The sequence below is a fragment of the Poecilia mexicana genome, unplaced genomic scaffold (genome assembly GCF_051168715.1).
Source record: "Poecilia mexicana isolate PSO_F unplaced genomic scaffold, ASM5116871v1 scaffold_5, whole genome shotgun sequence".
In the NCBI taxonomy this organism is placed as follows: domain Eukaryota; kingdom Metazoa; phylum Chordata; class Actinopteri; order Cyprinodontiformes; family Poeciliidae; genus Poecilia; species Poecilia mexicana.
The window spans coordinates 8,208,757-8,234,835 of record NW_028263374.1 but is presented as its reverse complement, the minus strand read 5'-3'; the positions used below and the strand labels follow the sequence as shown (position 1 = coordinate 8,234,835).

The 26,079-nt window shown below is 41.1% G+C and overlaps 1 protein-coding gene across 16 annotated transcripts in view; it reads left to right on the top strand.

Annotated features, from left to right (window-relative positions):
- The first annotated feature begins 6,100 nt into the window (after window positions 1–6,100).
- The window catches only part of cast (calpastatin), a 38,049-nt gene continuing 18,070 nt past the window's right edge, over window positions 6,101–26,079 (top strand). For 3 of the 16 annotated variants that reach the window (XM_088005454.1, XM_088005450.1, XM_088005453.1), the window contains exons 1-2: window positions 6,104–6,218; window positions 7,370–7,456. In XM_088005454.1, the coding sequence (XP_087861580.1) occupies window positions 6,171–6,218; window positions 7,370–7,456 (135 nt within the window). In that variant the 5' untranslated portion in view covers window positions 6,104–6,170. Of the gene's footprint in view, window positions 6,219–6,552; window positions 6,805–7,369; window positions 7,457–12,316; window positions 12,464–18,942; window positions 19,805–26,079 lie in introns of those variants that run through there. The other 13 variants (XM_088005459.1, XM_088005455.1, XM_088005448.1 and 10 more) reach the window with 11 other exon arrangements.

Sequence of the window (26,079 nt, the reverse complement as noted above, 5' to 3'; positions counted from 1 at the left end):
TCTGACTGCAGCTTAAAAAAACTCTGATAAACAGTTTTTCCCCCATAGATTCTCAGTTAGCTTCAGATCTTTATTGGGGGTCTTTTACTCAGGAAAATGATCTGATTTAAGCCCTCCCATTGTAGATCATCATCCTGCTACAAAGTAAATATTTGCCTCCTCATGTTTTTAGCAATCCAACTGTTTTTTTGTTTTTTTTTTGTTTTGTACTCTGCCTACAACTGTCATTGTCAGATTCCTTGTCCCTCCTGAAGAATACCATCTCCACAGCAGGATACAGTCACCAACCACCTTCATGTAGATAATCTGTTCATGGTGCTCATACGGTTCATTTATTATGCCACACATAGCAAGTAGGCTAACATTTTGGTCTTATCGTTCCTGGCATCTATTGTTAGCTTCACAGTGGAGCAAAAATTATCTTTTTTGTTTCAATTTTTGGTTTAATCTGATCAGAGCACCTTGTTCCAACAGACTCTTTTTTTTAAATCACTTGATAAAATTATGCAGAATCCTAAAAAAAAAAAAAAAAAAAAAAAATGCACCAAACTTGGTGGTTGCAAGTTTCAGGAGGATGGAAACTTTTGCGAGCCAAAATAGTGCTTTTCTGTTTTATATCACAATCTTAAAAATTTCATACTAATTTTACCTATCAAAACGTGATGCAAATAGCCAGATTAATTAGATAAATAACACTGGGCTCAAAGGAAAAATGTCTTTTAGAAGTTTTCTTGTGTTTTTTCCAACTGAATTTGGACTATTTTGCACTGCTGAATCCAAACATGACATCCATTTTTCTCAATCAGGTCAAGTTTTTCTTCTGATTTGATTTAGAGAAATCTGATCTTCTGACTAAATTGATGACATTTTTGTGACATAATCAGTTAATTTCCATTAATATTTCTCATCCAAAAAAGGTTATAGGAGGGAAAAAAAATTGTTTTCTAACAGAGTGTACTAATTAAATATTACAAACTTGGACTTCTGTAAATTGAATAATAAACACTGATAAGGGCAAGTACATGTAAACTGAACATTACGTCTTGATTGTGCATAATTCTCTGTCTCCTTTCTGTCCTGATGGAGTCTCTCCTCCTGCTCTTCACTCAGTGATTCTCAGGAAACTGATCCACATGTGAGAACAAGTCATGCATTTTGATGCTCATGTTGCATTCATAGTTCAGAAAGTTGACCCGATTGAGCAAAACCAAGGCAATTTTTGGATTCAGCTCATCAAAATGACCCTAAAGCAGCTGAGAAGCCCCAGACAATTTTTTTTGGCTGTTTACCAGTGTAATAAGTCTATTGAACAGCTTTTTCCTTTCATAAAAGGACATTATTACGCAGTGTGCCCTCTCATTTTGCTATCTCGTCAAACTGCGACCATTTCAGTTATTCGTGGAAACAGTAACGCCGAGCTCAGGTTGCTTACTGATGGAAACAGTGTGTCAGTGGTTTTAAATGAGTGCAGTGATGCAGAGACCGCGGCTCGACTGGAGAGACGGCTGTGTTTTTTTTCCCCCCTCCTTGAAACTACAGAGGCCTCAACAGTCACACACCACAGCAAAGGAACATCATCAACCTGTAACAATGGAGCACAACACTACTACTGCTGCAGTAGTAAAAGACACTCCAGTTTTCATTTTAATGAGGTGTGGCTTCTCTATAGAGTGAGTTGTTAGTCATTACCTTTGGTCATCTGGTCATGTGCAAACAGGTTCGCGGCGCATCGGCTGTATAATCCATCTTTACCTAGCAACAAGTGTTTGCTCTCACCCAGACTCTCACTCATGCACACAGAAATACCGAGGAGGGGGATAAAAAAACAAAAAAAAAAACACGGGTCAGTTTATGTCAGGAGAAGCTGATTTTGTTCCAGATCAGTGAATCTTTGTTTATACTGATTCCCTGAATTTGATGTCCTTACATCTAAACTGTGCCTGAGCATGTCAGCAGAGAGGGGTGAGATCATCCTTCCTGCACACCTACACACACACACACACACACACACACACACACACGCACACACACACACACACACGCACACCCCCCCCCCCCCCCCACACACACACACACACATCACTCACATCAGGTGACTCCAGAGGTCGAGCTGCACGTCTCAAACTAATTATTTTTCCAGGTGCAGCGAATCGCCTCGCGAAAGGAAGCTTTTAGTCGCAGGGTGACGCAGGTGAAGACGTGGAAGGAGGAGAGCTGACTCAGCGCATGTTAGCTCAAATGAAATCAATTAGGTGTGGCGAATTGATCATTCCTGCATCCCTGCTTGTCTCCTGCAGTGACTGTCAATGCAACTCAAATCATTTTCTTAGATTGTTTGATTTTAACATCATGCAAGACGCCGTCGTAAAATGGAGAACAATCGTGCCATGGACAAGGACATGAATACACAGAGTAGCCACACTTTTCAGATTCATATTGTGTAACAAGTGTGTGTTGGTTTATCACACAAAATCTCAAGTTAGTCATAAATGAGTACTTGAGCGATGTATGTTTCAGCTGTGTTTCAAATGACACAAGCAGTAAATGACCAGCAGAGGGACTGGACTGGAATATATGCCAGTGTTTGATTAACTTTATTAAACATTGCCCACGGCAAGTAAAAATAAATAAATAAATTTGTGGTTTATGGGGAACTTGTAGCAGCTAAAACAACCGTGACCTCGTGCGACCGTAACCATACAATTTAAAATGGAATCAAACACAAAGGTGCAGAATCTGCTCCAGTCATTGGTGTGATGAAAGTTTTCAGGCAGCCTTCCACAAATGTCATCTCATATCACCTCACGGCGTAAAATGTCATCCTGGGGTCAGACAGATCTGCTTCGTATTGACAGTGACGCATCGAGGATTGATCTGAGCGGAGGTCTGAACGCTTATCGGGCGGTACGACTTTTTGAATTCACTCTGTACTGTGTGTTTTTGGACAGCACCAGCTGCTGCCCTTTTTGTCTGCCTGTCCGTCTGTCCCCTGCACAGCTGTCTTTGTTTTATGTCCCAGACTTGCGTTGTGTCCCTTACAACGCCATCTAAACTGGTCTTCAGTAGACGTGGGTGATTTTTTTTCTTTTTTCTTTTGTGTGACAGTGACTGGCTGGACTCGTCCAACCTCTCACCTGACAATAATGTTTTAAATATTAGAGAACTGTAACCTCAGACTTTAAAGCTCCCACTGAACTGTTCCTGTCTAAAAGCGACTGCCTCTTGAACACAGTCCTGGCTGGATCCTCAAGCCTAACAACAATTAGGGCTGATAAGAATGTGAATCATTTGTGGTCCTTCCAAAACTAAGCGACACAGGACATTCTGTTAAAGCTTGTGGCATTATTGCTACATGTGAAACTTTTTTTGTGAGTACTTCTCAGAGGTCCAGGTCTGCCAGCCGAATGGTGTTTTGTTCAAGACTTCCAGGCAGTGAATTCAGTTCAAGCTCCATTTGTATACATCCAAATACTGTTTTGTCCCAAATTCCACCTGATGTCAAAGTTTTCTTCGAGAGTCCTACAATCTCTAAGGCTGCACTGAAAAACAGTGTAGAGTCTCTCACCCTGTGTGATGACACTGCACCGTTTCAGTATGTTGATGAAATCCTCATTTGCAGCCAAGCTGCTGCTTGGTGCACAAAAGACATTGAAACATTTACATGCTTTTGGACACAAAGTTAGTTTGTAAAATTTGCAATTTGCGCAGGAAAGTGTTACATTTTTAAGACGTTTTATCACTGCTGATGGATACTTTGTCCTCACAGCGTGTTTTCTGGGGTTCAGAATATTCCCAAGCCCACCACTGAGAAACAACTTTTGCCATCATATTGCAGAAATTTAATTCCCAATTACTCTGAGGAGCCCTAATTATTTAACAAAGACCTGGGGGAACTGTGCATCTGCTGAGCTCATTTTACAAACTAATTCTTAGTGCAACACTGGTAAAAAAAAAAAATGCTGTTAAAGGGTTAATAGAGGAGCGATGTGATGACTTCCTGAAGGCGGCGTTTCAGAAGAGCAGGAGTTTTTAATAGGGACCCAATTTCAGTCCATAAAGGTAATAAGTTAAATTTATTTTAAGTTATGTTTGATCCATACAGCATTTTCGTAACAACTGAAAGTAACATAGTTACTGGATTGTGCTATGAAATGGCACTATGTGTCTGGAAGATGCATAATACGGCCCCTTTAAATACTACTAACATGCAGTGTGTTCAGTGGTTAGCATTGATGTCTCACAGCTAAATGAATCTGGATTCAAATCTCATCTGGCAATTAATGACCTAAAATTCAGCTTCCCAGAGAAGAGAGACTGAACAAGACCAAGATATTCAATAAATAAGTGTCACAATGTATGTATACGTTTGGCCTAGAAAGTCATGGAGACGATGGTCGACTTGACAGGCAGGCAGAGAGTCACTGACACCCTCTACAGGAAGGAGAGGATATGGTTATTTCTGAATGACAGTGTTTTGGAAAAAAGGTGTCTAAGCCACAGGAATAATATAGATTGTAATATAAAGTTTAGTTGGAGATTCACAAGGTGAGAACTGCGGCGGGAGTCAGAGTTTCAAACAACCGGCATGACCGGGAAACGAGCTGCATCGTTCAGATCTGCTCCTGAAACAGAGAAAATGTTAGAAAAACGTCTTAGATTCGTTCTTAATTCGCTGCTCAGTTGTCCAAAGTTTTGTTTTCAGGTGAAATAATCTTTTTTCTTTTCATTCGGAGATCAACGTCCAAAAATTTAGAGGAAGACTGGAGACATATCTTCTAGATGAATGAATAAACTTTTTTCCCCTCATTTCTATGCATCAGGAAGAAACACAAAAATAGATTTCACAAATCCACCACTTAATAGTCAATGAATAATCTAATCAATAGATAAAACGTGTGTATGAATAAATTTAAACTTAACATAAATTCTAAAATCTAACTAAACACTTTACATCCTTTAGTTGTTGTAAGGGGTGTGGATATTTGACTTCATGCTCCTGTTTTCCCATGTTGCAGGACGGTGAACATGCCATTAAATGTGGTTCTTGAAGTAAAATGTAAAGTGTCCGTGGTCAGTGAGTATTTAGGGGGCCATGTCATCTGCTGAGGTAGGTCGACTTTGTCTCATCAGGTCCAAACTCAGCTACCAGGATAATGTGAAGAACCTCAAGCTGCCCTCTGCTGACCAGCTTTATGGAGACGCTGATTTCCTTTCCCAGCAGGAGGACCGCTCTACCAAATGTACCAATACCTGCTTTTATCTCCGCAGTATCACTGGTGGGTAAACTCAAAAGGAAGATGAGAGACTTCAGAGGCAACAAATTTAAAGCAAACTGAGTCAATGAGCCAGGTTCAAAATATTAATAAATAATAACCAATAATCAAAACATCACAGAAATGCAAGCGTCACTTTGCTGGTGTTTCTGCTGGTGGGCTCCACTTCAAGTTGGCACAGGCTGCAAAGTCTCCTTAGGGCCTCATTAAATTTCAGAGCAGACGCTCAAAAGCCAGATGCCATTTTCAGAAGCCTTGGCTCGGACAGTTCCAGATTTGCTCAGCAGGGGGCAGCATTGTGCTTTGGGAACGTCTCGGATTACTGATCGGAAATAATGCCATCAACTGGTGAGTCAACTTTTCCCTTTACTGTGTGGGTGTGTGTGTGTGTGTGTGTGTGTGTGTGTGGGGAGGGGGGGGAGGTGTATCCCGTCTAAAGAAAGCCCAACCAGCTAGTAAAACAATAATTTGTTTAATTTTTACTAAAATACGACCCGAAATACGCAGTTCAAGTAGTTTATATTCTTCATTTAATCAATCATTTGAACAAGTTTTCATATATCTGACCAATTTTCAAACAAATATCTGACAGCATTCAACAAAAAGGTCGCAATTAGCGTCACAGACATGCCTAATAAGGTAACATAAACTGAAAACAAGACTGCAAGCTGCAAAACTGACACACACACACACACACACACACACACCATCATGCTGAATCATTTTTGGGTTTGCCATCTTCTGTAAGCGTTCCTAAAACCCTCATTGTTTCCCCCCCCACCAGCGGGAGGGGCAGCTCAGCTTAACTGGGTCTTGGTCACTCACACAGTGATTTCCGAAACACAAGTCGGGTCGCAAAGGGAGCTGGAGAAAGTTTATCCATCCTGGTCTGCAAAGATGCCACATAAGAGGAGAAGCCACGGCCATCAGAAAAACACCAAGGAGGTACGTTTCATCTTTGCTTTCATTACAAGCACTCATAAAGATCCAAACAATGCAACCTGCACAATGACAGACAGGACTTTTCTTTATTTTTTGGCACGTTTGGACCTGATTCATCCTCTGGACCAGGCAGGAGATACGAGTGACTGAATATTTCAAAGCTACTAACAACCAGCTTGCTTTCTGTCCACTTAGAGGCATGATGACTAAGGCTTCTGGAGCGCTAATGATAACCAAAAAGGCTTTTGTCTTTTCATTTTTGCGTTTCCAAAAAAAAAAAAAAAAAAAAAAAGTAAATATGTTCGCTGGGTGGAGTAGGTCGGTAAAATACTGAAAACAGGTCGCTGCGTGTGGCTTTGATAGGGAGCCCGAAATTCCTTCGAAAGTTGTGAAACTCTCTGCATCCATTGAGTCAGAGAAAGGAAGTGTTGCAGAACAGACAGTGTGCGACAAGGTGCAGTCTGCAGGGAGTGGCACGTCTTAGGGGAGGCATGACATAAAGCAGGATTTGTTTCTGAGAGCGCAGGAAAAGAAGTGCAGACTTCAGCTTTGCTCCCTCATGGCGTACGCTGCGTACTGGATGACTCTTGTAAGTACACCAGCGTTGCTGTCTTTCTCTCTCTGCTGATTTTTACTCTCCCCCCTCCCCCATCCCTCTGGCAACACTGATTTTAAGGGCAGTAAATTTTAATTAATAATTGGCACTCCTTTTGGAAGCGGCGCTTTAATGCAGAAATCCCAGCCCGGCAAGTCTGGAAACGTCTCGGTTCTGCTTTGAAACTTGACTCAAACTATATGCAGTGTTGTAGCAGCTGTATCCTGTCATCAAACATTATTTATACAGGAAGGTGTGTGACTATTTAAACTGAGGTAACTTTCTGAAGAGGGGATGTTTTTTTTTATTACATAAGTACTTAAATTATGCATAATCTGACATATTTTAAATGAATACTAATGTCTTTTTTTTTTTTGCCATTTTGTCCACAAAGCAAAGTAGCATGAGTAACCCACTGAAACAATAGGTTGAAATGGCTGCATCCTGTTCACTGGTTCCACCGAATTCAGATTGAACAATAATAATCATTCTGCCTCCAAAACGTTTGTTCTCATAATAACAAGCTGGTGTGTGTGTGTGTGTGTGTGTGTGTTTATAGCAAGGAAGAGCGGCCGCTCCTCATCTTGAAGTCCATCATAATAGCAAATCTTCATTGTATTCCTCTGCAGTGTCTCCTTATGGCAAGGTACTGATTTCACCTCCTTCTCCTGTCTCACACACACAACTCATTCATTTGCACCAGATTGATGAAATCTGTTTTATTAATCTCATGAAACATAGTTCAGAGGGGTTTTTTTTTTTGGGGGGGGAGGGGTATTTCAGTTTAACTGAGTGAATAAAATGAAATGTACTGAAGTAAAATTGCTGACTGCGTAGCTGTTAACTTTGTCTGTTATATGGATGTAATAAGTCTACCCTGTGGGTAGGGTAAGGTTTTGGTTTTTTGTGTTATTTCAGTTTTAAAAAAGGGGGTTTTAAATAGCTTACCATTGTGCTGTGTTCTCTAGAGTAATACAATCCAAAAGTGGGAGCAGCAGACAAAGACTGAATTATGAGAAACTCACCGTGGATTAGTGCTTGTTGTTTTATATTAACATGAAAGGGTGTGTGAGTGTGTGTGAGTGTATGTGTTTGTCTCCCTCTGCTGTGTACAGTCACAGTCAGGTAAGCCTGGGTTATCTGTCACCCGATGACAAGATAAAGACTCTCTATGGATTCGCACAAAGTTATTTCTTGGCTCATTTTTCTTCTGGAGACGTTCAAAGCTTTGGAATGCTTTTATTGGAAAAAAATCAAACTTTTATTACGTTTTTTTTTTCCTCTGTGTCTTATAATAAACTTCTCATGTTTTAGGTCAGTTAGGATGACCAAAATCATTTCTACTTGCTAAGACTAATAAGGTGTATTTTTACTACTTCCTTATATCCAGATGTTTACACTAAGATTAATTTGCCATTAAATCATTTGTGGAAAACCCGATGACGATGGGGACGCTTAGGAAGCTTTCTGATTAGCTTAAAGTTTTTCGATTAAACAGAGGCACACCTGGTTATGTACTTTTGAGCAACTCCTCAAAGACACTGTTTCATTGTGTGACATCATGGGAAAAACAAAAGACATCAGCGCAGAAAACCAAGTCTGATTCACTCTTGGCTACAATTTCCAAATACCTGGAGTTGCCACAATAATCTGTCCAAACAATGATGTTAAAGAATAGACACTGTGGTATTGTCCAGCCTTCGTGTCGTGCAGAGAGGAGACCGTTTTGGGTCTGAACTGTGCAGATCAACCCCAGATCAAAACCAAAAAGCCTTTCATTGATAAAGAAGGCGTCATTATTCACAATCAAACGAGTTCTGTGTCAGCCTGGGCTGAAAGGGAGAGGAGAAGCGTTTACTGCAAGAGCAAAACAAAATGAGACAATTACACTTTGGAAACAGACTCACAGTTTTATGGAGATGCGCTCTCGGTCTTAAAAGTCTTTCGCCACAACGAGCACAACGACGATTCAATAAATGGATTAGGTAGTTGCAGTCTCTGCCCGAGAAGCCGTTTTGAAGCAAAGTGATGCTGACAGCTTGTGATATTGGATTTGATTATGGCTGACAGAACAACTCCATTTTAAGGAGGCAGAGTGACATCAGCTGCCACGTCCTTGTTGACGTTTTCACATGAATTCGCTTTAAGGGCGAACGATTAAGACGAGTTTCATGAACTTTTTACTAAGTGTGTGCAGTGTAAGATGTAGAAACCACATTTATTTTGATGTGGGATTCACTTTCACCGTGCCGACACACTCTGAGCGTCCTATGATCGCTTTCTAAATAATCTGATGTGCTTTTTGTTTAATTATTTAAGTTTCCTGTTTTATTTTTAGACTTCTTCCGTTTCTGCTTCTTTTTTTTATTCCACACATACAGATTTCAGATAATCAAACAAGTGTTTTTTTGTGTGTTTTTTTTAGATATAAATACGGAGAACAGTTTTTAAATTCTGTTTTTTTTAATGCAACCAAGAAAATGGCTGCATTTTCTTGGTTGCATTAACCTGGCCCAATGATAGAAATGTATCACCACCACCCCAACCCCCCCTCCTGAAATCATGAATTACCTATAATTATTATCCACCTTCTTTGGAAAACTTTTCAACTGGCCACACCTGCATCTGATTACTTCAGGATCTGTAGAATCAACGACTGACGGCACGAATTCGGTTAAATAAACTCAATTACACGTCCTCAATATGTCAGTCAATCTAAAGAAATTCAACATAAGTCGAGAAATTAACCCGTTAAACCTGGCCAATGGTGGCTCAACCGCTTATTAGGTTTAGGAGCCAATTAGTTTTTCCACACAGGCCAAATAATGGAAATCATTATTTGCTTTTTTTTTTTTTTTAATCTCTTCAGCTCATATCTTTGTCTGATATTAAAGTTTGTTTTGACGATTTGAGACATGTTAGCGTCATAAAAATAGAAAACACAAAGATGTGCAAGGGTGCAAATACTTTTTCACAGCATACGGAAGCATTGCTCAGTTTGTGAATGTATGAACTACAGCGGGTGAGTGGCTCTAAATATAAAGAGGAACCCACAGATTAGCAGCAGAGTCCAGTTACATATACCGCACTATATACTAGGATACAGTGATGGCATCTTCTGGTTTCTTATTTATACCTCAGTGACTATATTTATATTTTTTTAAGGTTGCCTGCTGAAAAAAGAAAAAAAATCCAAAACATTCATTTCCGTGCAGGTGTTGAAATGAAACTGTATTCACTGAACTTTCAGATAAAGCTCTGCTGATTTCTATCTAAATACCTGTTTGGGATGCATCTGCAGCAGAAAACATTCATTTCCCATGGTGCACCAGCTTGTCTAGCAGGTTCATTTATCTGCGGTGTTTTACGCAGCAGAAGGCGTGCCGGTCTGACCGGGACCGTGCCAGGGTTTGCTATGTGGAAGAGCCTGTACTGTTGCTCTGTTCTTACATGTTTCACGTATGATCGTTTCCATGAGTGCATGTGAAGTACGTTCCCAAGTAAAGGAGCCTGAAGACCTTTCGTGACTTTTATAGTGGCAGAGTGTGGAGGAAAAGGGTTTAGAAAAGGCACACTCATGCAACTTGACTTGGTATGTCGGTATGTTTTTTTACTACCCGAATAATCCCCTCTTTTTATTTGTGTAATAAATGCAGATATATCTCAAGTGATTTTCTCTAGATATGCAAACTAGGAAAATCAAATTAGAGAAAACTGGTAAAAGAAAAACCCATAATGGTTTTCTCAGTGACTTGGGATTGAGCCAAGAGAAAAACATTTCTGTACCATCACAAACGTAATCGAGCGGTTTCCTAAAGCTTTAACTGGAACTTTAATTGCCAGTGTGTCCATTTGAATCAATTATCTCTGGATTTCATATCTTCTGCTGTAGTCATCCGTCTTTAAAAAAAAGCTTATTATTCTTCACTGTCAGATTGGGTAACACTTTATTTGAAGGGGTGTGCCTAAGACTGACATGACACTGTCATAAACATGACATAACACCTGTCATGAAATTAAAGAAGTCTTTATGAATGTTTATGACGGTTGTCATGAAGTGTCATTCGGTAAATAATGACACTTTTAATGCAAAGTTGCTCTAAAAGTTGCATTAAAAGTCCATTAAAAGTGCCAACTTTGCATGATTTTGTAAATAATGACAATTTAATGCAAAGTTGGCATTTTTCAATGCAACTTTTAGAGCAACTTTCAACCCTAGAGCAACACTAGGTGATGCAATAAAGGGTGAGTGAGGGATGAGGTCATCCCACATGTTTGTAAAGTTCCTGAAATGCATCCCACTCCCATATGTGAGTGTTGCTGAGTGTGTGTGTGTGCAGGCAGCAGTGGACGCTCCCTGTTGTTTTTATGTCACAATGCTGATTCGTTTCCATCAAACCCGTAGTGTGTGTTTGAGGGAGGCAGATTTGCTGCTTATGAAGCCTTAATGATTCAGCTATTGAGACACAAGCGAGTGCGTTGTTCCAGGCTGGTTGAAACTGGTTGTGAAACCGTTTGGTTGTCAAGAAAATTAATTCGAAGTTAGGTTGAGGTGTGCTTCTAAAAGGCTGAAGAAGCCCAAACGGCTCTGTTGTCGGACTGAATGTGTCTCAGTGGTTCAATCAAAGGATTTTTTTTTTTTTACCAGCTCACCCCACCCATTAACTATTTAAAGAGAGACGTAAAGTTGTGGAGAAACGAAAGCAGCAGATATATGACAGAGATTGCAATTTACACTCTTGCATAATTTATAAATTGTAAATGTAACGTTAGCTAAAAAAACATAAGCTAACAAAAACCCCCACATTTGTTGTGATATTTCTTTTATTTGTTTTGCATATAGCAAGAGGAGTAGGGTAAGATTCAGGACGCTCACTCTCTCTCTCGCCTTCAACCTTTGCAAGCCTGTTTGTGTGTTCGCAGAAAAACACTCCCTACATTCCTGGCTGTTGAAAGCACGCTGCTCTGCTCTGCTGCCCATCGCAGCACAAAAAACCTTTCTTCCCATGGACTTTATTTTGCTCACTTAAACATCGACTATATCCAGGGTGTAACCTTTATCGCTTCCTGCTTTTATCTTTAAGACGTAAAATCAGGGTGGTAGAGAAAAGGGTCAAAGTTCTCCACTCAGCCTTTTTCTTCTCTTTGTTTACTCTCCGGGGTGATACAACGAGGGTGTCGGGAACGTACAGCTTTTCTTACTGTATCCCTGTAGGAAGTTTGAACATGTGTTAATGCCATTGGTGTAATAATTGTATGGCATAAAGATATGAATGTTTTTTTTTTTTTCTATGCGCGTATGGCCTTGTGTGTGCGTCCAAACATGATCTGATGCGGCCCCTGGTCAGCTCACGTCCCCTTATAGCCCAGAGACAGTTACACCGCTGCCTTCTCCGACTTTATCCAACATCTGATCCCTCTCTGCTCCTTAACCACACCTCCCAGTCGCTCTCCCCTCCCATCTCTTTTTTCATTCGCCGCTTCCTGCCTGCCTGCTGGGAACATGCTGCAAGCCGACAGATAGGACTCGCAGGCTGACAAACACACACACACACACACAACACGCACAGATTGGTCGAACATGGGCCAGATATTGAGCTGGATCCGAGGCCCGCGGGACGCCCAGGCCCTGCAGGATGTGTCTGTGGAGGAGGTCTGTGCCAAACGTGTTTTATTTTGTATGCGTGTGTGTTTGTGTGCTTATGCCGTTATAACTAATCTAAATGTGTCCACGTGTGGTTTGTTTGGGGACAAAATTTCAAACAGCACATTTCTAATTTAACGAGCTCACAGTGCTGTTAGCGCTCTTCGTCTGGTTTCTGGTGCTTGTTGGACAAAAGGACTTATAGGGGAAACTCACAGTCAACCCGAGTCAGACTTCACTCTCTCTCTCTCTTCAGGAATGTGCAAGGCTCCCGGTTTGCCTCTGAGTTCAGTGTATGTGCGTGTGTGTGTGTGTGTGTGTGTGTGTGTGTGTGTGTGTGTGTGTGTGTGTGTGTGCTGCTCAGAGTGAGATATTCAACCAAGACGGAGACAAGGCCTGCAGTGTCCAACTCAAGCAGAAACAAACATTAAAAACTATCATGAAAATGTAGTAACCATTCTAATGCTGTTAGGAAAAAAAGAGAGAGTTAGTTGGTTGGTTTTGGCTAACGTTTCAAAAAGGGGTTTGATTTCTGTTTCCCACCCTGAAACGCATTCCCATGTGCTTATCTAGAGCATCGGATGAAGCAATCTGACGTGGGTGTGTATCCGCAATAAGCCTAAATGTGTTCGACTTGTAAAACTGCATGTAGGTTGAACCCTGCAACCTCAGCCTCGTTATCTTTGGGCTCTCAACCTGACAGCCAGGGTGACTCCGTGGTGATTTATCCCAGACTGCGTCGATGTCACCAGCCTGTTATCAGGGTCGCTCTCGTTTGCTGTTAGGGGATTTTGTTTGCTAATGGATTAGCAGAAGAGGCCTGAGCGCAGAGAGCGTATCAGTGTGGAAGATGGGAGATATGTGCAGATCTCCTCCACTGAAGTTGATCCAAACAGAAGACTGCAAGCCTGGTGCTGGAGAGCTATTCTCACCTGCAGGTGTCATATGTACTCCTGATGCTCTGCAGCAATGTGCAAGCTCACAATTAATCACAATTAATAAGAGCTAGATAATCTGTGTGAAGTTCGGTTCACACGGGTTGGGGCTAAATTGATTTGTATTGATCGGCACCTAATTAACTGAACTGAAGTCGCAATCCCACTACGAGCTTTTTTTTTTTGTCGTTCATCTCTGAATGATGCACATGTCAGTCTAGTTAGAACAATATAAACCCACAGTAATGATAATAGATCCATATTATTTACCAAAATGCCCACTTGATATCTATGTTGTAAATTAATCCAGAAATTTTTAAGGAAAGCAAAGACTTGCAGGCGCTCTGCACTGCCACGTATGTTTCATTTTGTCCTTGTTGTCTTGGAGTGCATGAACTGAAGTATAATTTTGCCAAATTTACAGTAAAGCTGTTTGTCATTTGCAAATATAAGTCAAAATGAAGAGTGAGGCATGCATGAGCAAAGACATGAAGACAGATCTGTGCGTAACTTGCTGCCGTAAAGTCGTGACCGTGGCTCAGGAAGTTGGAGTTCGTCTTGTTAACCGCTGGGTCAGCGGTTTGAGTCCCTGGTTTGTTTCTGTGGTGGTCAGAGGTCCAGTTGATGCCGGTGCATGGCAAGCTTCTTCCATTGTTGCTTATCACCTCCAATGGGTGAATGACTGAATGTGGTGTGAAGCTCTTTTTGGGGTTCTCTGGCCAGTTACCGACTAAAGCAGTGGTGCCCAAAGTGGGTCCTCGAAAACACCGGCATCCTGCATGTTTCAGTTCTCTCCCTTCAAATGGTGGCTCATTAGAAGGCCTAAGAGGAACACTGACATGATGAAAAGGTTGCTACGACCACCAGGGAGAGAACTAAAATGTGTAGGATGCCGGTGTTCTCGAGGACCCACTTTGGGCACCCCATGACCAAAGCCTCAGTTGTAAGAACAAGCAGTGCACATCTGCAGTTATGCACATCCAATAATGTAGTGTGGATGTTAGTCGGTTTATTCTGAGCAGTGATGCTTTTCGCTGGAATTCACAACCCAGAAACGGGGTCTGGCCAGTGTTAGCTCTGTTTTTATCTAATGTGGGGAGCAGGATGTTTCCAGCTTGTTCCAATCACCCACGTCCGTCCTGGTTGTAGTGCAGCTGCAGCTTCTCCTGCTGCATACAGAGGACAGCACAGAGCCAACAGTGAAGTCAGTGTACTTCAGCACAGACACTGCACAGTACCAAAGAGCTGAAAGAGAAAGTCAGACAAAGGTCGGTGGGCACAGCAAAGCCTTTTTACAATTAAGGATCTGCAGATTTTGCCGTTAGTTTACCAAATTCTGACCTGACTCTGTCAGGGCGCCACAGCGTCGTTATCTTAGCATTTTGATTAGCTCGGTTGCGTGACACTGTTGTTGAGAATGCTTCAGATTTTCTCATGAGACCTCATATAAACAGAGCTGTTTAATACCATGCAGACGACATCTGTAAGATTTATTCTAGGAAATTACGTTGTCGTTTATTCAGTGTTGTTTACTCAAATAGTTGTTTACTCAAATAGTTCAGAAAGAATTTGGCTCAGCTAGCTGATTGCTATGCTAATGCCAGTTATGAGGGTCATCAATTGCATATTAACGTCTTCAGCTGATTTTTACTTATCAAATGCTGGCCTTTTGTTGCAGTTACACTTGCATAAAAATATTTTCATTGGAGTAATATGAAATTAGTTTAAAGTAATATACTTTATTTTAGCATCTATTTAGTAGGAAGGTATAGATCAGACTCTTAAGGCCAATTTCTTGTAGAGATTTGAAACTGATTTGATCAGATTTTGATTTAAAAAAAATTGCAGTTTGATTCATTCTGCTGAAGCTGAAGATATTACAGGTTCCTGTGTCAAAGAGATTGTTACCTTAACTTATTTCCAAAACGGATGCTGTTTTATAACGGTGAATAAAGCTAAAAAAATATATAAAACAGAGCAACTTTAAAGTTTGTTAATCCTTCCTGTTACCTGTCTGACTCTCTCTTTTTGCACAGATATCTTGCAAAAAAAAAAGGTCTCCATTCTTCCTTCATTGTTACTGAAAGCAGCTGTCATTGAGTCTCCTCCCCTCTGTAACAGACTCTACACAGAAGAGAGTTTGCAGACTGACCGGAAGTTCAGTGCAGCCCTGCTGGGTTGGCAGCAGGAACTGGTGCCATGTGCATTTAACTGACATCATATCACACCGTGTCCTTATGCTTACAGTCAAAAGTCACAAATATGACCTGTGAAGCAATGTGTGGCCGCCGGTTCTAAGCAACATCAAAAATACAAATAAAGCAAAAGGAGAAATGGACCGAAAGGAGATGAGAATCGCCAGCGCTGGCGGGATGAATCAGCCTGGAACACAACACTGAACTCGGAGGATGTGTGCGGTTCCAGGAGAGTGAAACACAATGTTATGATAAACCCAAACATATCTGGTCCTGCCAAAGTCAGCTAAATGTAATCCTTTAATTTCCTTTAAGTTCTTAAGAACTGCCACTGTTTTTCACTGCTCCCCTCCAGACTCGTGCTGTCAGATGTATCCTGTCGCTGTTCGTCTGGCTTGTTCTTGACTCAGTTGTTACATAAAACCCGCTGAGGCATACTGAGAAAATGCCAGAGGTGTCGTCCTCTGGCACCAAACTCTGTTTGTTTATGTACCATGACGATGTTCGCCATGTGATGTTTGTCCTGAAGAGCAGCGTTGAGAAATAAAGACCCTGCAGCCTCACACTTCCTGGATAATATGATAGTAAATCCAGATGTTGCAACTTGCAACGTAAGTTAATTGGGATATAATCTGATATATAAACACAAAGTAATACGTAATGTGAGATAGAAAGAAAAAGAAAATGTTTTTTTTTTTTTTATGTTTTATAAGTAAAAATCTGAAATGTGTGGAGTGCCTTCAGGCCTTAGTAGTGGATAAACTTCGTAAATTTTTTGAGGTATGTCTGAAATCAAAAGACGGAAACTTTCATCCATTTGACTTTGCAACATAACTCAAATTAAATCAGATTGAATCAATTTAGTCAAATTAGAACTGAAGCCCACTGATCAAAACCATTCTGTTTGTATGCTTTAAATACATTGAATATCATTAAACTGAAGTAAACACATGAAATACGTTGACGTTTGCGGTTATAAAGTGTTAAGAGTAAAAAGCCGAAGTGCTAGAGCTGATCAACAATGTTGCAAACGAGTCTAAGTTTTGTTGTTAGTGTGTTTCTGGCGTGGAGTGAAGCATGAGTTAAATGACCATGTTGAAATATGTGAGCAGCTAAATTTAGCAGCAGTTCATGGACGGGCAGCAGGGCAGAGGATATCTGTGGATGACAGAGAGAGTGTGGGTGACAATGATGTAAATGATGGATGAGTGGAGAAGAGTTACACAATGTCACTATTTCTATTTGTGCTGATGCATTAAATCAGTTCAGTGCCATGCTCTTTCCACCAGACTGACTTTTGATGCATGGGGATATTGACACAGTAAGGTCAGAGTTGAATAAAAGTGTGTTGCCTGGATTTAAAAAGAAAAAGATTTGAGCCAAATGGTAAATTTCAGAAAAATGACTGTCCACTTCGGTTTTGCTTAATCATCAGAAATGCATTCAGATATTTGAATTGGATAGTTTTTAATCAACTCTGATCAGGTGATCAGCAGGTCAAAAAATAAATATAAAATTTGTTCATCAAATGCATAAAAAATAACTACTTAAAAAAATGCATAGAGTCACCAACCAACAGCATGATGATACGTTTTCTCAGTTGAACAAAAATCTGATAAAACATTTCATTTCATAAACACTCAGAATTACTACAGTATTCCTTGAACACATAATCACACACAATCAAAATCTTTAAATGTTTTGTAATTAAAGACTCTCACTTTTCACTGTTTTTTTTTTTTTTTGCAGGGTGGACTTGCGACATGTATTTGCCTCTTCCTGTTTTTTCAAGCTTACTCACTAATCTAAATTTATTGAACCTCCAAGATAGTAAATGCTGCCTTTAAGAATAGTGCTAACATGCTGACTGACGTGTCGACGTCTTTAGGAGAGAAAACGTCCAGTTTCCAAGTCGCAGTTCTGACTGGTTGACCTCTCCGTACCGCGGTAGGTCACTGCTTGACAACAAACAAGCGTTTCCAGGGTTTACTCCGTTAGGCATGTGAATGCTGTGTGGGTACGTCATCTCTGTGTCTCACAGACAGGAAAGTTTGTAGGTTGGAAACCCCGGAGAAAAGCACAGAGGCTCTGTTGTGTTTGTAGAGTCAGCAGGGGCAGAGCTGTTGGAAAAGATTTGCTCTGAAAGGGTCCTCAACAGCGAGAGAGCTTCAGATGTCTTTGTGCGCGACAAGTATTTTTAGACGAGTGAGGACAGAGTCGATCAGGCACGAGGCAAAATAATACAAGGCTATGATTAATACATCACAGTCCTGATCGCGGTTCGTTTGTGCTCAAGGTGGTAATCCGAAATCTTAATCATCAGGTTGTTCTTTGTGATGTTTGAGCAAGTGAGCTCACATTCTTGTCAGATACGTTTCTGAGAAAAGGAAAGCTGCTTCTGTGAAGACGCAAGAGAGGAAAGCATTTTAAAATGACAGGATTTAACAACAAGTCTGTGCAGACCAACACGTGTACCAGCCTCATGTTCACCCACAGCAACACAGACACACACAATACAGATGCCGGACATTTTGCCGATCGTTCAGCACCGAACTTCTCAAGTACGTAATGCAGTCTGTGAGGCGTTTCATCATTGGATGTTGGACATAGTTAAATATTGGAGCAACATTTTTTTTTTTTTGCAATCAGAAAGGATTGTTTGGGCAAAACATTTCTTAGGATATAAAATATTAAGTGTCATGCTTTTATATTCTGTATATCAATAATTTATTTGGCCAGTTTAATGGACTCCACATCAACTTGGCGCTCACATCTGATGTGTAGTCTGTAGATGCTAAAGCTAGCATCAGAGAAACACAAATTAATCAGAATCAGCATCTTCTCCTGATATGGTGCAACTCTAATGCGGATATCAAAAGTAATTTCAACTAGCAAGATATGAAGTCACAATATGAGATGATAAAATACAAATCTTTTGCAAATCCAACAGCACACACATTGAAACTGTGATGGTAATTGTGATTACAGAAACTGAGTCATTCTGATCAGCTGACCTAAACACGAATCAGAAACAGACGATAACATTAAATTAATTCAAGTATTTCGTAAAAATTCTGAGCATTTATATTTATAGCTCATGAAAATGATGCACTACCTTAAACTAACACACACACAACCACAAAATGGTTCGTTTACAGCTACGAAAGTAGAAGTGGAAACTAAGGAGCTGGCATCATGCATGTGCAAGCTTTTATTTTCCTCCAAGTGCTGTGAGAGTTTTCAGGCAGAAGAGGGCGCTGTTCAGAAAGCCCAGCCCTTCTTTACCAGTTTGACACGCTTCCCATGTTGATAAGGAGTAAGTTATCTGCGCACTAAGCTATCAGCTTGTAAATTCTGTTGCGGCTCAGACCGTGAGAGTCCGCAAAGAGAAGAGGGATCACTCTGCCTCGTTTTTCTAAAACTTTATATAAGTTTTGGCGTCTGTCCAGGAGTTTTTTTCTTTTTCCTCCACCCTGGATCTACTTGTGCAGAACGACTGACCACCTTTACTTTTTCAGGTCTTCATTCTGTCATGTTCTCCGCTCCCTGCCTGGATTAGACGCTCTTTGATAAAACCCTCCTCCTGCTCTCTCACTTATTTTTTTCCCTCTCCTCTCTGCTCAGATCTTTGTTGTTGAAGTCTGTTAAGATTCCTAAGCAGTGAGTGTATCGGACACACCCAGCCTACCAAACAGGACTACTTCTGCACATCCACGTTTGCCTCATCACTGCTTCAACCTTCACGTGTTCTTCCGCTTTAACGCTTCAAGTAGAAGCCATCACGCTCTGTTTTTTTTGTTTTTTTTTAATATAAAATCAGACTTTAAGGTTTCTCCCCGCCCCAGACATTTTTTCTGGGTTAAGCTGGTTTAACTCAGTTTGTCATGCAGGGAGCAGCCAGTGGGTGGGTCACTGTGTGTCCAACCATCCAATCCGCCTGAGCCGGCTCTGCTGGCTGCGGGAGGAAAGAGGCGGAGACTTGTACTGGTTTTTTAGGAGGGGCGGAGCAGCAAGTTTTGTGTCACTGGGCGTGTGTTGCCTGTGTGTGTGTGTGTGTGTTTGTGCGTGTTTATATGTTTGCATGTGAGTGTGCAGGGGGTGTCTGCTTGACATATACCGTAAGCTAAAGCGCTTCCAGAGCAACTGAACCAGCGAAAGTGGAGCAATCTTGACACAATCTCCAGCAAACTAAAGGATACACACGCAAAGTCAGATCTATGGTATGTATCTCTAACTTACTGCGTGGCTGTTGATGGCAGTCTGTCTGTCTGTAGAGGCTTCCTGTTAGACTGATACCTGTCAGATTGTCCTGTAGCTATTGTCGAGGCTCAGACCACAGTTGATGTAGCGATCAGCTTGGTTCAGCCGGTTTCTGTGCGTCAGATTAGAAAGAAACTGACTTTGGGAAGAGTCAAGGCGAGGTTTCCTTGCTGCTGGCGCTGTTATGTCTCAGGTAACACTAAAAATTGGATTAAAAAACAAAATAAGGGGAACAGAAAACTATTCTGTTCTCATCAAATAGTTATGAGTGCATCCATATCCTCATCAATATAAGTTTGTCAAATCTGACTAAAGGGATTTGTATGCGCTCCTATGTTGTTGTTCTAGTCTCATATAGATGTTTCTTTTGATACTTCAGTAAAAAAAATGTCCTCTGTGGAAAACAGCAAGTGGTTCAGTCGTAAAACGTTGGGTAGTTATGATTAAAATTGACATGTAACATAAAGACATTTACATATTTCTTCCACCTTCTTCACTGTGAACTAAGGGCAACATGGTGAGTTGCCCTCTTCACACTTGGGTCTCTCTCTCTCTCTCTTCTTTACCAACTTTTAACCTGCCTACATACATCTGAAAAACTTCAGTAGCTCTCTTGCTGTATTTCGTCTTTTGCTTAAATCCAGATTAAGATGGAAAACTGGGCATAAAACAGAAAATGTAACGTAAACGCAAGAGGCTTTCCTGAGTTTCTCCAGGCTTATATTCCCTTCGACAATGGCAAGTATGAACAGTATCGCATCCGCTCAGAGTCTTGTATGGCAGGTTTTTTAATTTACAGCATCACTCCTGAGTTTACTCAGCTGTCTGCTCGCTCTTGTCAGCTTCTCTAAAGTGAGAATATTCCCATTCGTTCACCTTAGTTCAAACTGAGGTGCACAGTGGAGGGGGAAAGGTCTCGTTCCTTTTCGGAGATTACGTCATCCCCTCTGTTTAGGGGATCCACATCATCACAAGCTGCCACTGCTATTTAAAAGCAGAGTTAGCAGCTAGCGAGGAGTCGTTTTCAGCCCTGTTTGTAGTGGCGGGTGGGGCAAAGCATTAGTCATCAACTTTCATAGGAGGGCCGAGCTTTTATCACTGAAGATGGGTGAAGTATCCATGTCGCGCTACCTGTTTACAAATGACACAAAATGTAACACGACGCTGTACCCTGGTTACTAATATTTGTGCAGTTGTTGCTGTGCGAGAATGAATGACGGGCAGAGCTCAAGAGTGTCGCTTCCTGTGCATGTTGAAGACTGCAGGTTTCATGAGGCGCCCTCTTTTCCTGCTCTCTGGTCATGTGACGACTCTGCCAACTTTACCACTCAGCTTCTGCTGCACCGGGTAGTTGTGGTTGTTTGACCTCCAAATCAAAGCAGAATTATTTTTTGATTTCCAGGCTTGTTTTCTTTTTAACGGTTTGTGCATCAAGAGTTTCTAGCTGAAGTGCATCAATCTTATTAACACTGTGTACATAAAGTAGCTTTTAGCTCAATATTATTCTAAGGTTGCACGGTGCTGCTTTGCTACTGGCTCATAATTTAAGCTTAAAGTCGGGTTGGTGAAAATCCTTCATTGTAAAAGAGGCGATGGAGGACGATCCGGCCGTTTGCTTGAGTCAGTGATCTGTGGCGTTTCAGTGAGAGGATTCCTGATGTTATTTTCTGGATCACCCAGGAAGAAGTGGTGACATGTGGCGGTGTGGGAGGAGAGCTCCTCTTAAATGAAGAACTAAACTTTAGGCTGGAGAGCGTGGCCGGAGATGAGCTGTGAGAGAGATCTGAGTTTATTATGCCACCAGCTGCTCTCAGTGTAAATTTGCATTAATAAAAAAAGTTTTAAACACTGGATATCACACAGACAACCTGGAATTTATCACATTCTATCAATTTGTTGACTTTATTCATGATGTGGAGCAATATTGTTTTATTCCTGGACCCAAACTACTTTTATGTTTGTATCAGTCACAACGTCAAAAGTGGCAGTCTTTGGTGGATCTGAACAAACCCGGTTCAGTGTACCGATTCTGTCACCGGGTGACAAATGAAGCTCGATGTGACAGACACACCCAGTCAATTCTACTCTCTCCTGACCAAAGATTACCTCTGACAAACATGAAGCAGCGACTGAATCTGCCTGGGGAAAAGCACAGCCTGACCGCCTCTGGTGCGTTACATTTAATTATTGAGTTTTTCTCAGCCAGTGAACGCTTCCAGACGTTTTTCGTTCGCCCCATCCTTCTCTCCTTCTCTTCGTTGTTGGATCCTTTTCCTCTGCCCCATCAATAAGTCTCCAGTTTGGCATGTTCAGTTGTGCAGAAAGACAGGATTCGATGCTAACCTCGTGTCATTTTGGGCTTGCTAAATCAATGTTCAGGTCTGGTACGATTTGATGAGGATTGTTTAAGCAGGTCGTAAGCAAGACACTGTTTAAACTTTTCTGGGGGAGAAAAACACTCAGAAAAGTTTGTGAGTGAATCTTGGAGTTGAACCTGACCAAAGGAAATGGAGAGTCAAAATTCAAACACAACCCACTTCATTTGCTAGTCGCATTTAATTGTGTAAAATATCAGAGACCAGCAGCTGCTTAAATTGAATGTGCACTTTGCTGAAGGGCCGTGTCCTGCATATAAACGGTTACCAATGTGTGCTTGTGGAAGGACAGCTTTTTGTCTTTAAGCTGCTGCGGTAGGAGAGCCATGAGGAATGTAGGAACGCAGCAGTCAAAGGTCACAGCTAGCAGAAAAGTATTTAGGTTGTAATCAACAGGTGAGCTTCTTTTGTCAATCTTTTTAACTTGATGCCTCTAGTTCTTTAAAAAGAAAGATAAGTTCCTCCCTGCCCTATAGGTTTTAGTCCTACTTATTTGTCTTGTGCAGATATTCATTTTTCAAATTCCTCATCATTCTGGCAGATCAGCATATGCTACATGTGAATGCAGCAGTTTCTTGTTTTTTTATTTTTTAACACGGGGCTTGTTTGGTTGGCCGCCTGCTGCAAAGCCAGTTTGCTTAAGTGCTGCCGTCCATGTCTTTTCTAAATGGCGCCTGAAGGAGGTGGAGTACTTGCGCAACGCTTCCAGAAAGCAGACTTGGCCTCAAGGGGAGGCCGCCATCAAGGTGTACTCCATGTTGTTAAAGCTGGCTCTGAAGCTGATCGTACATGGACACTAACTTTGCAGATACAGCCAGATGTATTTTGTTTTCACCTTTGTGGATTTTAAGTTTGTGGCCTTAGCTAGTAGCATCCAGAAATGACACTCCTTGTTGATTCCTCCCCTCCCCCCACTACCACTTGCCCCGTTCGTAAACTTACCTGAATTTACAGTGCTCTCTATTCAAACACATTGAAAATAATTTTTGTGTATCATCACGTTTCTCTTTTCCCATTTACTTTCCTACTGCTCTGAATAAGCCCTGAACTTGCTATAAACATCTGTTAAAAAACAAACTCTTTCTGGCTGATTACTCTAGTTTTGAACTTTTAAATGAATGTATTTTGATTCAGAAATGACGGATTGCAGACTGGAGGCTTTTGTTTAGTGCAAAAATCAGAACCTGTGAAACGGATTACAGCTTCATCGTCATTAGCCAGTTGCTACGAATAGCCTTGTCATTTTACTCTGAACGCTACACGTCAGCAGTCAAATCTTAATTGAATCCGCATGGAAGGATATTCAGCTTTTTCTAGTGCCACCCTCGAGAGAATGGCACCCTGGGCAGAGAGCCATACCTCCCTCATAGAAATTACCACTATTCTTAGCTTTGATTGTGCACTTTGTGGACCGCTCTGACACAAATGCTTACAAAACTACAGCATTCTATACGTAGAATTGAATCTACATTCAATTTGTACATAGATTTACATTAACAGCACCATTTTCTACAATGGTTCTACAATGAAAATCTCCTATTAATTTAGGAACGTAGATGTTTAATGTGGCAGGGTGACTTCCTCTGTGGTGGAGGGGGGGGATGCCCTGGGTGCTTCTGACCTCACTTCTTCCTTTATATTACTTCCTTCTCGTTCTAAACAGTCAATCTCCCAACAGTCTGATGAAAAATACAGGATAGAGAAGTTCTAGTTGTTTTCACAACCATAACTTGACAAGTATGGAGTTCCCTTTTTGTTTTATTCCTTTGAATTGTTGAGGATTTTCACCCTTTCATCTGCTTAGACATGGACGTTCTTGGATTTAAGTGAGCCATCTCTCTCAATTTGTCACTGGGTGGAAACAAAATGAGCAACGTGCAGTTCACATTCAGAGATGGGGTTGCGGCTCGTTTTTGTGTGAAAGGCAACAGCCAACTCTCCTGAGGTGCAACGATTTCTTAATCAGGAGTCGCAGATTGCAGATAACTAAGAGTTGGTGCAACACTTTGTGCATTGTTGTAATGTTTTTCTTTTTAATACGTACTACATCAACATTTTTAAAAAAATGTGTTAGTCAAAGACAGTATTAATAAACTCTGTTATGAACAAATAAGTGGAGTATGTTGACTGGCAGGCTAGGTTAAGTCTGAATACACAATGCTTCGACAGCACACAAAGCGCCGGGCTGGATGTGAACCAGCGACCCAACCCAGCACCAGAGGCGTGGAGGTTCTCCACTCTTCATTCATGTCATGTAAAAGAACTGGGCTGGGTCCTGCTGAACTCTCTGCTCCACCTGAACAGTGGCATGCTTCCAACATGCAGAATGCACGAACCATTTATCCTGCACACTTTTTCTCACATGACGCTGCGAAACGCAGAAAGCACTTCCTACAGTCGTTATTTCACGCCGTCAGTGAACGAATGGAGTTTACAGGTAGTCTCAGCTGGAAAATTTAATGTCCAATTAAAGTTATTCCCAAACATTCTGAAGCTAAAGGTAAAATGCTTCTGCATGAGATTTCCTGCTTACCCAATGTATTCCTATGTACAATTCTCACCTTGAAACTCGAATGGTACTATAATTCAAATTATTTATTGGAACAATTGTTTCTTTCAGGATAGAATGATACAGCATACAACTTCAACTAGGTCAGGAAAACATATCAGTTTTGATTCAGAGTTTAAATACATAAACTTCCACTAAGTCTTTTTCCCAGCCTCCCTCAGCAAGTTGCCGTCAAATCATCAGCTTTTTGTAGTCATCACCATCAAAAACCTACGTTTTACCAGACCTCTTATCAGAAATAGTTGAGTTTATTTAATTAAATTAGTTGGTTTCTTGTTGCAGATGTGGAATTCATTCTTAAATGAAATTAATTTTTATTGTATTAAGTCCCGAGCTTTGAGAAAACCTTTGCAGAAGCTTAATGTCAGTCTGCTTTATTGATTCCAAAATTTTCAAAATCTAAATGTGTCATGTAGGTTCAATCTGTGAAATACACAGCAAAACAGCCCCATAGCATAATGCTGCCACCACCATGTTTAGCAGTTGCTCTTCGGTTTGAAAGCCCAAACCTCACATATATTGCTTTTGTTAAATTCTGTGTGTTTTGGGTGGCTTACCCTGACCGCTGCATATTTCAATCACCCTCTCGGTGTACGTTGACGTTGAAACTCACTTCACTGTGGAAAGTGGCTCTGGTATTCCATCAGTTTCCAGTGGGTAAATGGCTTGAGCCTTGGTAATTCCTGGATTATTCTTGAACATGATAACCAGTGTCATTTCATCTGAGGATGGCTGTTTGTGTCACTATAGTTTAAACTTGAACACAGTCTGGTCTTCCAACAGGTCATTGATCCAAATAAGCCTGAAAAGTAGTTTTGGAATCAGTGAAGGTAACTCTGAGGTTTTGGAGGAGTTCCTGACCTCAGTGGTCCGGTGAGGCCAGGAATAAACCAGTCCAGTTAAACTCTGACCTCTTGTGACAGAAGCTTGTTTCTGGCTACAAAAGCCTGTTGCTAAGAGACATCTAATCAAATATCGGTGAGGGTTTATGCATATGGCGATGTACGTATCTATTTGAGCGAATAATTATCGTTCTCACTGTGTCTGGATGAGGTGAAAACTCAAATTCAAACTTGAGTCTGAGAAGAAAGAAAAAAACATGCCCAGGAGGAGTGGATGTGATCTTCTGACTGGTGCCGTATGTGTGTTAGCTTTTGACTCAATAAGCTGGTTTTATATCTAACCTTTTGACGGCTCGGACTGGGTTATTTTAGAATGTGGCGACCAAGTCCAGATTACATTCACTGAGGACTAAGAATTTCTTTATTTGTCTTGAAACTGTTTTAACTTC